This window comes from Chelonoidis abingdonii, chromosome 4 (genome assembly GCF_003597395.2).
Source record: "Chelonoidis abingdonii isolate Lonesome George chromosome 4, CheloAbing_2.0, whole genome shotgun sequence".
Classification (NCBI taxonomy): domain Eukaryota; kingdom Metazoa; phylum Chordata; order Testudines; family Testudinidae; genus Chelonoidis; species Chelonoidis abingdonii.
Genome location: NC_133772.1, coordinates 102284062 through 102297588, shown reverse-complemented (window position 1 = coordinate 102297588; position 13527 = coordinate 102284062). Strand labels below are relative to the sequence as shown.

The 13527-nt window shown below is 47.1% G+C and overlaps 1 protein-coding gene across 1 annotated transcript in view; it reads left to right on the top strand.

The window, feature by feature from the left end:
- Positions 1 to 9163: 9163 nt before the first annotated feature.
- PRKD1 (protein kinase D1) overlaps positions 9164 to 13527 on the top strand; it is a 324397-nt gene continuing 320033 nt past the window's right edge. The window contains exons 1-2 of the mRNA XM_032796642.2: positions 9164 to 10283; positions 10911 to 11108. Coding sequence (XP_032652533.1) covers positions 10266 to 10283; positions 10911 to 11108 — 216 coding nt within the window. The 5' untranslated portion in view covers positions 9164 to 10265. The remainder of the gene's footprint in view (positions 10284 to 10910; positions 11109 to 13527) is intronic.

Here is a 13527-nt window from a genome sequence, read left to right as displayed (position 1 = left end):
CTACCTATAAGAACCCTAACACTAATTCCAAGCAACCTACCTATAGGAACCCTAAGCCTAACTCCAAATGGCCTTCCCATAGGAACTGGAGTGGTATGGCGGAGAAACCTTCCCATAGGACCCCTAACTCCAAATGGCCTTCCCATAGGAACCATAGTGCTACAGCAGAGAGACCTTCACATAGGACCCCCTAACCCTAACACAAAGTGGCCTACGCAAAGGAACCCTAACCCAAGGAACATATAGGAATTATAACCCTAACTTCAAGTAGCCTACCCACAAGAACCCTAACGCTAGGGTGAGGAGCCCTGCCCATAGAAACCCTAACCCCAAGTAGCCTTCCTAGAGGAACTGTAGTGCTACAGCAGAGAGACCTTCCCATAGGAACCCTAACACAAAGTGGCCTATCCAAAGGATCCCTAACACAAGGGTATGAAGCCCTATCCAAAAAGAAACCTAACTTCAAGTGGCCTACATGTGGTAACTCTAATCCTAACTCCAAGTGGCCTACCCAAAGGAACCCTAACTCTAGGGAGGAGAGGTCTATCCATAAGAACCCTAAAAATAGGGTGGAGAGCCCTAACGTAAGAACCCTAATCCTAAATCCAAGTTGCCTACCCATAGGAACCCTAACCCTAGATTGGGGAGGCCTACCCATAGGAACCCAACACTAGGGAGGGGATACTTAACCATCGGAACCCTAACCATAGGGCTGGGAGAACCTACCCAATGGAACCATAATCCTAGGGCAGGGAGGCCTACCCATAGGAAGCCTAACTATAGGGCAGAGAGGCCTATCCATAGGAATCCTAATAGTAACTCTAAGTGGCTGACCCAAAGGAATCCTAACCCTAGGGGGCACCCCAACCCATAGGAAACATAGGCCACTTGGAGTACGGGTTATCTGTAGGATCCCTAACCCTAAGGTGGGGAACCCTGCCCATAGGAACCCTAAACATAGGTCAGGGAGCCCTACATATTGTATCCTTAACCGTAAATCCCTGGGTAGGGCTCCCCCTGACAGACCATCATACATATCAGCATCTAGTGCCCATATGAAGGAGGCATGACTAATAAATTCTGCTATTTGTGATCTAGCCGGTTGGCTTGACCCCTTTCATGTGAAATTGTAGTTGGTGCTCTGTACTAGCCATAGGAAAAAAGAAGTGCCTTCAGTACTGCAGGTATCAGCCTGAAATAGCACACTTTTAGGCAACACTGATTGTTTAGTGCTACACCATCAGTGACATATAACTAGTGAGAATGACGCACACCCAACAATGTCAGGGCACCTCTAATATTTGAGTGCATCAAATCAACTATCCTCATTTCAACCCACATCTTATATCACCCAAAAATTACTTTGACAGACATAGATAACTGGTCTATTTTAAAGAAGCACTGCATCACATAAAGCAATGATCTTTATCTCATGCAAAGCAGGGGGATGTATGAAACTTAAAAATTAGTAATTTACTAATTAAATGTTTCCTCTTTCTGTTCATGAATTGCCCATGAACACATACTTCCCCCCCCAAATATATACATTAATAAAAACTCATTAAATAGTTTATGCAAACTTGGATAATGTGTAGATTTTGAGAAAGCTACTCATAAGCAAACAAAGTGTTTTCAGTTGGATGGGTCACATCAAGGATACATATTTGCTAACAAATGTGAACATATCAGTTCTTGTGATTTATCTTTATAAAAAGCAGATTAACAAGTCCAAATTTATTTCAGTATTTTAACCTCACACTGCAAGATATTTTATATTAATCTTCATTGGCCCCTATCCACTTAGAAAGTCTATACAAGCAATAAAAGAAATGTATTACAAAGTTATATATTATAACAAATGTATTACAAATCTAGTAGTTTCCCAGAGAGAAAGATGTTCCAAGGGTGTGTGTGACGAGGTTCAACTGACCGCTGTGGTGCCTCCTGCTGGCTGTCCTGGGAATTAGCTTAGTTCGCCCATGTGCCTTCATCTGTTGAAGCCTTGCTGCCATCACGTCTGCTCCAGGAACTGCGTTGTCCCAAAGAACACAACGTCCTCTTCAGGACACAGCCCTCTGGCTATGTCACACTCTGTTCTTGCTGCTTCTGGGGGAACCATAGTCCACTGTCCAGCCACAACCTCAGTGGCGAGTAGGAGCAATGGGGAGACTCAGACCCACCCACTACTCCAGGTCCCAGCACAAAGACCCAGTAGATGGTAGCCACATGCTACATCCCCTCCAAACAACCCCACAGTCTGTGGGCTACTTCCACGTAGCCTCAGCATCTTTTCCACCCTTGTCTCAAGGCTCCAGCATGTCAGCACTCAGCCATCAGCCGGAGCTCACACTCGCTCCTCTGATCCTGCTCAGCTCTGCTCTGCTCTGTCCAAGGCACTAGCTACCCTCTACCTGCAAGGCAGCCAGTCCTCCTCCTCCTTCCCCAAGCTCCAGGGAATGACTGACCCTGCTCTGCTTTGCCACCTTTCTTATATGGGCCAACCCAGCCCTGATTGGCTGCTCCTCGCAACCTCTCTCTGATTGGCTGCCTCCTGCACAGCTTCCCAAGGGTCCTATTAACCCTTCTGGGGCTAGTGTGGGGCAGACGCTCCATCACAATATGCATTATGCGTATTACTCCCTGTGATGTCCTTTGCTCCTGGAGAACATTGCCTAGAGGTCAGGGCTTAGGCCTTTCAACTTGGAAGGTAAACCTTTGGTAGAGGAGCCCAGATTCCCCACACCACTGGGCTCTGGCAGAGGGCCCTGTGAGGGCAAAACTAGGGTCTGACACCCAGGAGCACATGAAGGCTGCCCTACGTTGGCCACTTGCTACCACTCTGCTATGGTCCAACATTTGCAATCTGTCACAGGAAGTTGTGAAGGGGGTCAGCTCACCATTTGGCACCTCTTCAAGGCCAAGTATGGCATGGTAGCTCTCTCCTTCTTGGGGCAGCAGCTGAGTCCTTTAATGCCTTGGCCCTCCAGTCAGGTCAGTTCCAAGTCTCTCCCTTCCTGGAGTAGTCCATAAACAAAACACAAGGAATCAGCGCAAATAAACTGGGTTAGTAGATGAGAGGGGGGAAATGCCACCCTCTTTGGATACAATAGAAGGAAGTCCTCCCTTCCCTCATGGAGGGACCTTCACGCAGTTGTTGAGAGGAAGAGAGTGTGCCTTCTCTCAGCTCTTTTCTCAGGAGCTGCAAGGTAGCAGTCCTTTCTCTTCCCTGTTCTTCCCACAAGTGAGTTGTTGTGCTCCCTTTTAATGACACCTCCAGTTTGTGCATCTCTTGCAGGTGTGGTGTGGTGTGGCATGGCTGGCTGACCCCAGAACATCTCCTTAACCCCTTGTTGCCATACCCCATCACATTCCCTCCAGCACAAACCTAGTATTAATTTGTTTTTCATTTATAAATCATTACTCTCAAAATGAAAGAAAGTGATGTTGGATTTACTAAACTCTCAGGCTCATGGTCAAACTACAGAATGGGTGAGAGGATGAATTCTGAGAAAATACGTGTCAAGTATCAGGAGGTAGCTCTGTTAGTCTTGTGGCAAATTGCCGGTACTGTTATGCTGGGTCTCACACTCTCTCTTCTTTGGAGAAGGTTCAGGGCGCCATTGCTTGCCTCTGAACCGGTATTTTAATTTACTCCTCTAGTGTCCTTGAGGAGGGGAGTGGAGAGGGAGGGACCTGGGCCCGCCCTCTTCTCCAGGTCCCAACTTGAACTAGCGGTTCCTTCCCCTGGGTTACTTCCCTCTCCTGCCCTTCAGCTTGTGAAGGGGCTTCTTGCCCTCCTTCTACACAAGCCAGGTGCCCATTACCTCAGGTTTCTTTTGGATTTCTCAGCCCACCACAGCACTCCTCCAGACTCGACTCGACTCGACTCGACTCGACTCGACTCGACTCGACTCGACTCGACTCGACTCTCCTCTCCTCTCCTCTCCTTCAAACTGCTCTCTGCTCCAACCAAACCTTCCTGCTCCAACTCCCACACTGTCTGCCTGAAGCAGGGGTTTTTATCACATGACTGACTGCTGGTGCTCTAATTGGCTTCAGGTGCTCTAATTGGCTACAGGTGCTCTAATTGGCTAAGGTGCTCTAGTTAATCTATAGCAAACCTTCCTCCCCTTGCAGGGAATAAGGCTCCCTGCTAACACTCTCTTGCTGCCCTCTGGCCATGCTGTATCACAGTCTGTATCCACAAAAACAACAAGCAATCCAGTGGCACCTTAAAGACTAACAGATTTATTTGGGCATACTTGCTGGGAGACATCCAACCTGCACCATAACATCCCTGAATTTGCCTTCTTCTCCCCCATTCCCTCCAGCCTGTCCCAGTCCCACTCCTGTCTCTACCCAACCCCTGAATCTTTGTCACAGTCACATTCTCATAGTTTACCTAGTCCCAGTCTCCACTTCTCAGGCTTCTCATCCCAGTCATAGTCTCCTTTCCCAGCCACTCCCTCTCCAGGCTCACTGTCCAAGACCCAATCCCACTAGCTACCAGGCCCAGTTTCCCTTCCTGGGCTGTTCCTTCAGCCTCTACTTTAGCTCCTTTTCAGATCTGTCTCTCCTCCTCCTCCTAGCTCCTTGTCCAATCATAGTGTTTCCCCTCTTCCAGACAACTGGCTGCTCCACTTTTCTCACTGGATCCCAGACCCTGCTTAACTAGTCAAACCCTCTCCTTCCTCCTCCAGTTCCTAGTCTTCTTTCATAACCAGTGCCAGTCTCTCCCTCAATCGTCCCAGTTTCACTCCTTGTCCCCAGGGCCCGCTCCAGGGTTTTTGCCACTCCCAACAGATAGTGAGGGACTCGCCGCTGAATTGCTGCTGAAGAGCCGGACGTGCTGCCCCTCTCCATTGGCCGCCCCAAGCACCTGCTTGCTTGGCTGGTGCCTGGAGCCGGCCCTGCTTGTCCCAATTTACTGCTCTCACCCCCCTTGCAACTTTTGTCCCCTCTGCATTTGAATCAAGTAGTTGCCTCCTCTGTGCTGCCTGGATGCCCAATTTTTTTTTTAAGTTCAGCCTGAGGCAGATACCTGGCATGAAAAACTGTAGTGCAATTAAAGTTTGGTAAGGTTATAAGCAACTGAAAACAGGGTCTTGTAATGGGAAGTAGGAGGTGTTGTCAGTCCATCTGAAATCTAGTGTTTATCATTACTGGCAAGTATCAAATAAAAATACAGTAGTGAGGATTTTCAGACATCTCTGTGATAGCTGTAAGTTAAAATCCACAATACACTGCATAGTTAATGTTATTACATAAGATATGACTGCTTTCAACTAAAATGGGGGATTTTGACAAGATTAGAAGCAGTAAAATTTTCAGTGGCTGCAATGATCCTGGAAACAAATAATCCTGGAAAAAGAAGCAATTTAGATGCCGGTAGCCAGACATAGCACATTTTCCGAATTGCAGCAGTTCCAAGAAACTATAATCCATTTTGAATATTTATGCCATAATTGTTTGTTTTCGGATTGTTCCAAAGTTTTTGTTCTGTCCTTATGCTAGATACAGATATTTAAATACCCCTCTTCCCTCCACACGTTACAATTTACTTGGAGAGTGTGATACTAGGAACATATTAAAAGGAATTTCACATCTTGTATTCTTAACTTAATCTTTTATAACACATTTCTGTTGTTGCTCTGCCCTCAGAACCAGCCCTCAGATGAGGGAAGGGTTGCAGAACCAAGAAATGAACAAATTAGGAGGGGACAAAAAAAGAAAAAACAGGGATGAGGTTTTAGGTCATAGGGTCAAAACATGGATCCAGTGAGAGACACTGAGCACTCACTGTCTGAGGAGTGCAAAAAGGCAGTAGATCCTCCCTCCTGCCCATGTGTGTGAACTGACAAAGGACCAGAAAAAGGATCAAGAGTTGCAGAGAACTTCCCACCCTATCCAGCTTCTTTCTCTTGGGCTGATGGATAGCCACTGGGTTAATACCAGGAGGTTGATGAGGAGGTCTTTGGACTTTGTGGGGCCACAGATGGCAAGTGAGTAGAGGAACAAGTGCAAAGAAAAGATGCAGTCTGAACCTCGATAAAAAGTTCTGGAGCATGTGGAAGAGAGGGTGCAAGCTGGCACATTGCACATAGGTAAAAACCAGGTTCACCCTCTTACCAGAAAAGGTGCAGGTGTCGATGGTATCAGTGAACCTTAACATCCAAGTACCCATAGGTGCCAACTTCTCCTGGCGCTGGTGGGTGCTTGAGCCTCCCACTGCCCTGGCCCCGCCCCCTCATACCCCTGTCCTGCCCCCCATTCCAACTCTTCCCCAAAGTCCCTGCCCCAACTCCACCCACTCCCTGTCTCTATTGGACCCCTTCCCCAAATCCCTGCCCCAGCCCCGCCTCTTTCCCTAAGCATGCTGTGTTCTGCTCCCCCCCACCTCACACAAAGCTTGTTATGCAAACATTGGGAGAAGCAGGGACATGAAGGCTGAGGTGGGGAGGCAGGGCAGGGAGCTGCTAGTGGGTGCAGAGCACCAACTGATATTACCAGCAGGCCACAGAACCATGGTTAAACAAAAACTAGCTCACAAGTGACCTCACCATTGCAACATGGCAGTCGAACCATGCTGCAGGACATTTCATGAAGGTGTGCATGGCAGGGAGCACAGAGCAATAGGGTAGAAAAGAATAAAGGGGGCCTAGTTTGCAGTGTCCCAGGTTAGACATTACTACTTTTGATTTCAATATGGAAGGATCAGACTCTTGTAATTTAAGCTCATTTGGGCATGGAACTATGTTATCATCCAAAGAAAAGTGGCAATGAAAGTACATCATCTTATCACGATAGACAAAGATGTTAAGAGATTTTAGATGTTTCTTTTTCATGAGCTATACACTTTAAAAAGCTAGACTGAGAAGAGTGGATGCTTGAAAAACAGAACAAAGCCAGTAGCAGAAATGCAAGCATGGAAGTCATTTTAGTGGATGTGATAACAGCATCTTTGTCACTCCCAACTTTTGTTCTGTTGTAGATGGAGGAGGTTAATGTTCAAGGATAAGCTGCTGCTGTTGTCTCCAGCATTGTCTTGTCAGTTTCCTTCTCCACACTGGGCTACTATTCTGTACAGAACAGTCTTTACAGCTCAGCAGAGGCAAAAATTGAATTGACTGGAAGAATAGCAAAGGAATTATGTTAAATCATTTTCCTCCCTGCCAGTCAATGCATATAAGAGATCCATTCCATACAGGGAAAGAAGAGAGAGGAAATCCCTATTTCCCTGACCACATATATGTGGGGTGGAAGAAAAACAGATGATCTAGCAGCCTTCCATCTCATCCTAGTAAAAACACTGGGGGAATAACAAGGTAAACAAACAATCTGCTCCTGGCTTAAGCAATGAGAAATGAGATTCTCCTGTCACTGAATCTTCCTCAACACAACTGATGCACTATACATTGCTCTGGGGACAAGAAAAGAGCCCTTTCATAATTGGATATACATGTTGAACAGATGAGAGTGTTTCACTGCTGTTTAGTAAAACACTTCTATGAAAATGTGTCATTTCTTTAACAATATATGTCAGGTGTCACCAGGTGGCAATGTTATACATAATTGTCCAAATTATTTTTCGAAGTCTGTTTACACTTAGGGATGTGGAATAAAGGCACTACATGTGTAGCTACATGCTGCAGTGAAAGGCAGACTATGTCCATGCTTTTCACTGTGATGCATATCTACACATGGCAGGGGAAGAGTCTGGATGCTCACTTCTGCCACAGCATTTCACTGAGGTGGGGAAAAGGCTCTGGCAGTGGGGAGACAGGAGGATACTACCCTGCTATACAGCAGCATAGACATGGAAGGCGCTCCTTGACCATGCAGAGAGCTTTGTACAGTACATATGCCAGGGGTTCTGGTGTGTAGGGCACCCTACTCACCAAAGCTATGCCTCACTGTCTATGCTGCTATTTATACTTGTGCTAGTGAGGTGTGCAGTGTATGTACTCTACACTTTGCTATAAAGGCAGATGCACCTTTAGAGTGTCAGCAAAATATTCAGTTTGGGGAAGATATGCTTTATGGTGGTGTTAATTTTATTGTGTAAAAGCACCAAAGAATCCTGTGGCACCTTATAAACTAACAGATGTTTTGGAGCATGAGCTTTCGTGGGTGAACACCCACTTTGCACATCCACATCTGATGAAGTGGGTGTTCACCCACGAAAGCTCATGCTCCAAAACATCTGTTAGTCTATAAGGTGCCACAGGATTCGTTGCTGCTTTTACAGATCCAGACTAACATGGCTACCCCTCTGAATTTTATTATGCTGAATGCTGGGTGAAGGACTGTTTGAGCAGGAGTTTATTCTCTGTGTTGATCTATGATTGGAATAAATTCTTGAGGATGAGGTGATTCTTGGGATCCAGGTATTAAGCTGAGTTTCCTGAAAGTATTACCTGCTTGCTGTTTGTGACCATCTCTGTTCTAAGACTGGTGTATATGTCTAAATATGTCTGAATAAAATAACCTTGCTTTGCGTTACTGAATTTTCCTCCACTGGGAAGCTGTCCTGCAAGGGCCCAGCCATCTGTCACTGATTGGCAGGGGAAAGAAGTAGAGTTTTTGTTTTGTTTTTAAGGCCTCTGCAGAAACAGGCTCCTGCCAGCTAGAAGAGAGCAAGATATACTGGGCAGCTGTTATTTGCCAAATAGCCCCACTAGAACTAGGACACTCTGCCAAATTAAGAGGGCTAGCACCAGAAATGCATGGCTTCCATAAAAGTGAAACTCTGAAGCAGGGAGAATTAATAGTGACCAGGAAACTGCTAGGGAAGATGTTGGGTCTGCTATCACATATGGTTTTAAAAGTTGAATCATGGGATACTGTTTGAAGCAGCTAACCCAGATATGATATTGAGGCCTCTAGGAATTACTGTAAAACAAGTATCAAGGATATGTGACATCACTAGAACCTGGTGGATCAAAAAGATTCAAGGATGGACAGTTTCTAGGCAACTGATATAGTGTCTTCCCCAAAAGTAAAGGATCTTTGGCCATAGTTTTCCAGTACTCAAGGCTAGTTTTGGGTGGCTATAAAGGGACTGCAAATAAACTGTCTCCTTTTTCAAAAGTGGACACAGACTGTGGATAGGAGAACAATAAAATAAGACAACAGGAACTGTTATAAAACATTAACACTATTTATCATAATAACGTAACCAGGATAGCTAGTGTAAAGAGATGGAAAAGCAACTCATATGTATGTAAAATATATAATAAAAGGCAACATTGTAGACTTAGCAGAGGCACGATGTGTGCTTTGCAGCAGTAAAGCCAAAATAGAAGAATATGTTTGGAAATGCTCATTTAAAACTAAAATGCAAATCTCAGCCTTTAAATGCAAGAAGAAAAATTTGTGACCTAGTACAGTGACTGATAAACATGCTAAGATAGTGATGTATGGATAGTCCGAACATGCATGCAGATAAACAGTACCCTAATGACACATCCAGTTTAAAATGGTACATAAATGTTGACAATTTGTTTAGAAAAGAAAGTTCTGAAAATGTTTGACGAGCTCTGCTTATTACACGCAAGTTATTACACACTGTCATGCCTAGAAGCCATACAAATAATTAAGAGACACTAATTTGGTATTCAGGGCTATTCAAAGTTCACTCCCAAAGTTCATTTCCAAGAGGAGTTCAGTACTGATAACTTAGGTTAAGTGTCACCTGCCATTGGCCTTACTGTATGGAGACATAGGCAAACAGATGTCACGTACATTGTGCTTTAAAGTTAGAAACCCTGCCTGATCTTTGTGTCAGAGTTCCCACTTAGCAACTGAAAAGGCAAACTGTACGTTCCCTAGAGGGGAAGTTATTGTAAGGACGAGGATGGGCTGGATTCCCCCTGTCCCCTACAAATAAATCACCGAGGAGGAGCACCCGGAGCTAGTGGCACAACAGCAGCCAGCACAGAACAGCCAGCTGTCCTTCCCCGGCCCTGGTGCCATCCACCACTTCCCTCCCCCGCCAGTGTGTGGCTGGCTCCTGAGGGGGACTGGCTCCGCTGGAAGGGAACGCGTGCGACAGGCGGTACGAGCTGGTGACAGGGTTGAGCTCCTACTTTCATGCAAACCTCCCCTCCCTCGCAAGCCAGCGCTTGCGGTCCCCACAGCCCGGGACAGCTCGCTCCGCTGCCACAGAACCACCCCTCAAGCTTCCCCGACTTTCTTCGCGCTCTGCCACCGGGCGCCGTAGCCTCTGCCCCCCGGGCAGCAGCGGGAGCAGGGTAGCGGCCAGGATGAAGGCGGCTTTGAAGGTACTGCGCCCGGGATGGGGATGCTCGTGGACCAGCCACGCGCTTTCCCGCCTGGAGGGAGCCGGCTCGGGGCGGGAGGTGTGGACTGGACTCCAGGTGTCCCGGGAGAGAAGCGGGAAGCGGAGAACTTGGCGCCGCAAGGTGGGGTTGGGGCTTGAATGGCGAAACGACGTAGTCCAAGGGCCCCTCCTCGCCGGGGGTGGGGGCTTGAGGGAGGCGGGCACCGCAGCCCCCTTTTGGGCACTTGGGAGCTGGGCCGGCTGTTGCTCGAGCGGCCGCCGTGTGGTGGCTTATGGCTGCGCTGCCTCCTCCCTCCCGCTGGGCTCGCAGCGTGCGGCGCGCTGACCGCCGCCTTCAGTCCGCAGCCAGAGCCAGCAGCAGCGGCGGCGGCACCTCGGCTGGGCTGGGCTCCCCCCTCGTTCTGGGCGTCTCGCCGCCTTTTCCTGTCTGCCGCCGATTCCTCCCCCTCCCCCCGCCATTTTCACCCGGGAGCGGCGCCGGGGCTTCCCGGGTACTCGGCGGGGGGATCTGCACCGCGCCTGGGGCTCCCACCAACTTTTCACGCGGCTGTCTATCTCTGCCTCTCCGCTCCCCTCCCGCCGCCCCTGCTGCTGCGCCTGCGGGAAGTTTTCCATGAGCGCCCCTCCGGTGATCCGGCCGCCCAGCCCTTTGCAGCCGGCGGCGGGGGCTGCTCCCGGCGGCGGCATCTCCTTTCACCTCCAGATCGGGCTGAGCCGGGAGCCGGTGCTGCTGCTGCAGGACTCCTCGGGGGAATTCAGCCTGGCGCACGTCCGGGAAATGGCTTGCTCCATCGTGGACCAAAAGGTAAAAGGGGACCCAGAGGCGGAGCTCCTGCCCCAAACTCAGTTCTGGCCCTCGGAACTTCCCTGCTGCCTAGCTGGTCCCCCGTCGCCCGGGGGGGCTCGGCTCCGGGGTGAATGCAGCGATCGCGGGAAGAGACTCGCTCCTGCTCCCTCTGCCCCGTTCTCCCCGGCTTGCCCCGTTCACTAGTTGTGCAAGTCTCGCTCGGGACGCCGGCTGGGCCGGCTGGCTTGCAGCTCGAATGGCTCAGTCGCCATGCGGGCAGGGCCCAGTTTACAAGTTTCCTCTCCATCAGTGCGCTTTGGAGGGATGGGAGGGGAGGAAGCTGGTGGAGGTGGGGGCTCTTGGGGGGCTGGCACAATAACTTCCTCCAGTGTTACTCCCTCCCAGCCCTGGTGGCAGAGGAAACTTTCCACTTTACAAAGCGGGAACCAAGCCAGTGGGTAGCGTTTCACGAGCTCTCCTTCCCAGGCAAACCATGTCCAGCAGTCCAGGCGCCCTCTGTCCCCTTGCGCTCTGTGCCATTTGATGCAGCTTTAATCTTGCGAGCTGACACACTTGTCATGTATTATGTGGCACTTTAATGTGGGGCAGCTGGCGTCTCCAGAGGACCGAGGGCGATTTTTTTCTGCAGCTGGGCGGTAACATTATAGGGAGGGTAAACCGCGAAGATCTATTGCCCTAGTTCCCCGTCAAACGCTGTCAACAGGCTAAACTAGCTCTTTAGCGCTTATGAAACGCTTGGCTTTTAAAAAACATTTTGGTGACAAATTGAGCTGGTTGAAAACGGAAGTGATGGTAAGTGGCAGGCGCCAGTCTGCGCAGTACAAAGGGATGTGGGGTAGAGGGAGGTCGCTGGAATGAGCTGGTGCTGAATTTCAGCTTTGGGAACTGGCAGGTGACCTCTGTGTAGAATGAGGCTAATTGAATCGCTCCCTGTCAACAGCCCGGCTAATTTCTGTAGTTGTAGAACCACTGACTAGCTGAAGTCCTGTGTAGAATACTGAGCAGAAATCTTTGTCCCAGGAAGTTATGAAGTGACAAACTTTATAAAGATGACACAGATTTGCTTGGTTTGCTTTTCATTTGGAATTCTGGTATATTTATTAGTCAATCTCAAATCTAATAAACTTCACAAAATGACATAAAACTAGTTTCAGGTGTTACATCTGCCCTTGGCTCCCTCCATCTCCCCTTCATTGGTAAACCCACCTAAATTGGCAATCACACATTTTCAAAATAATATTTTTCTCTCTCTTCTGTTGGAGTGGGAAAGGTGACTCGGACTATAGAGGGGAAAGTGATGAGACATGGTGCAGTCAGATACCCAAAATAAACAAAGTGAAAGAGTAAGGAAACCATTTCTCTCTATTTTTTTCTTTATAAGGATCTCAGGTATAATAAGTAAAAGAATTTCAGCCAGGGGTGTGTGCATGTTTTTAAGTTGATGGTCTCACTTAAAGTCTTGGTGTAAATCAAAGTTTCCTTAAATATGGTGAACTTCTCCATTTTGTTTTACAGTGTATTTAATAAAGGTGGTTTCAAAATAGTTTGAACATGTCAGCATAGATTCTAAAATACCTACTTTTAGATCACATTTTAAGGAGAGTTATTTGTTTTGATGTGCACACTTATTTAATTTCAATATGGAAAACATATCCTTTTGTATAATATTACAATGTCTATTTTCAAAGCTAGACAGAAGCAGATTGCTTTCTGTAAAGAAGGCAGACATGAAGTACTTTTATCCATTCATAACTTATTGTACGGGAAATAATGGAAACGTACTTAGATCACTGCATCCATTGTTCATAGTTTTGTGCCCAGACTAGCATATTTATTTAATCTGTTTGAAGTATCCCAGTGTGCGGTATTTTGTGTCTACAACATTATTTCACAACATTATTATATTGCCTAAAGAAGGACTACTAATTTAAATAAATTGGTTCTCATGTCTGATACACTGTTTTTACTAAGAACTGGCATGAAAATCTTAAACAGTTATATTTAGTAACTGTAACATATAACTTCTTTTGAAAAAGAAATAGATACTGAGGAGTTTTTCTTCGTAGTGTCCTCAAATGTAGATCTGTCTCATTTCCATGGTCTATCAGAGTCCCAGTTTGTTGTTCAGGAGATGCTGCAAAGGTCATCTGTTTTCCCAGGCTTTGTGGGGAGAGAAGAGCTTGAGGGAGTGGTATGGTTGAAGAAAGGTAGTTTTGTTGCTGGTAGCTTACATCTTTTTGGTAAAGAGTAATTTATAAATTATTTGTACTGGGGGAAATTTCCCACCCTACAAACACCTACATGGCATAACTTTATTCGCATAAGTAGTCTCATTATACACAATTTTATTTGCATGAGTAAAGTTACTCTTTATTGTAATTATATTTAGGATTGAGGCCTTAGTTTTTATCTTTTA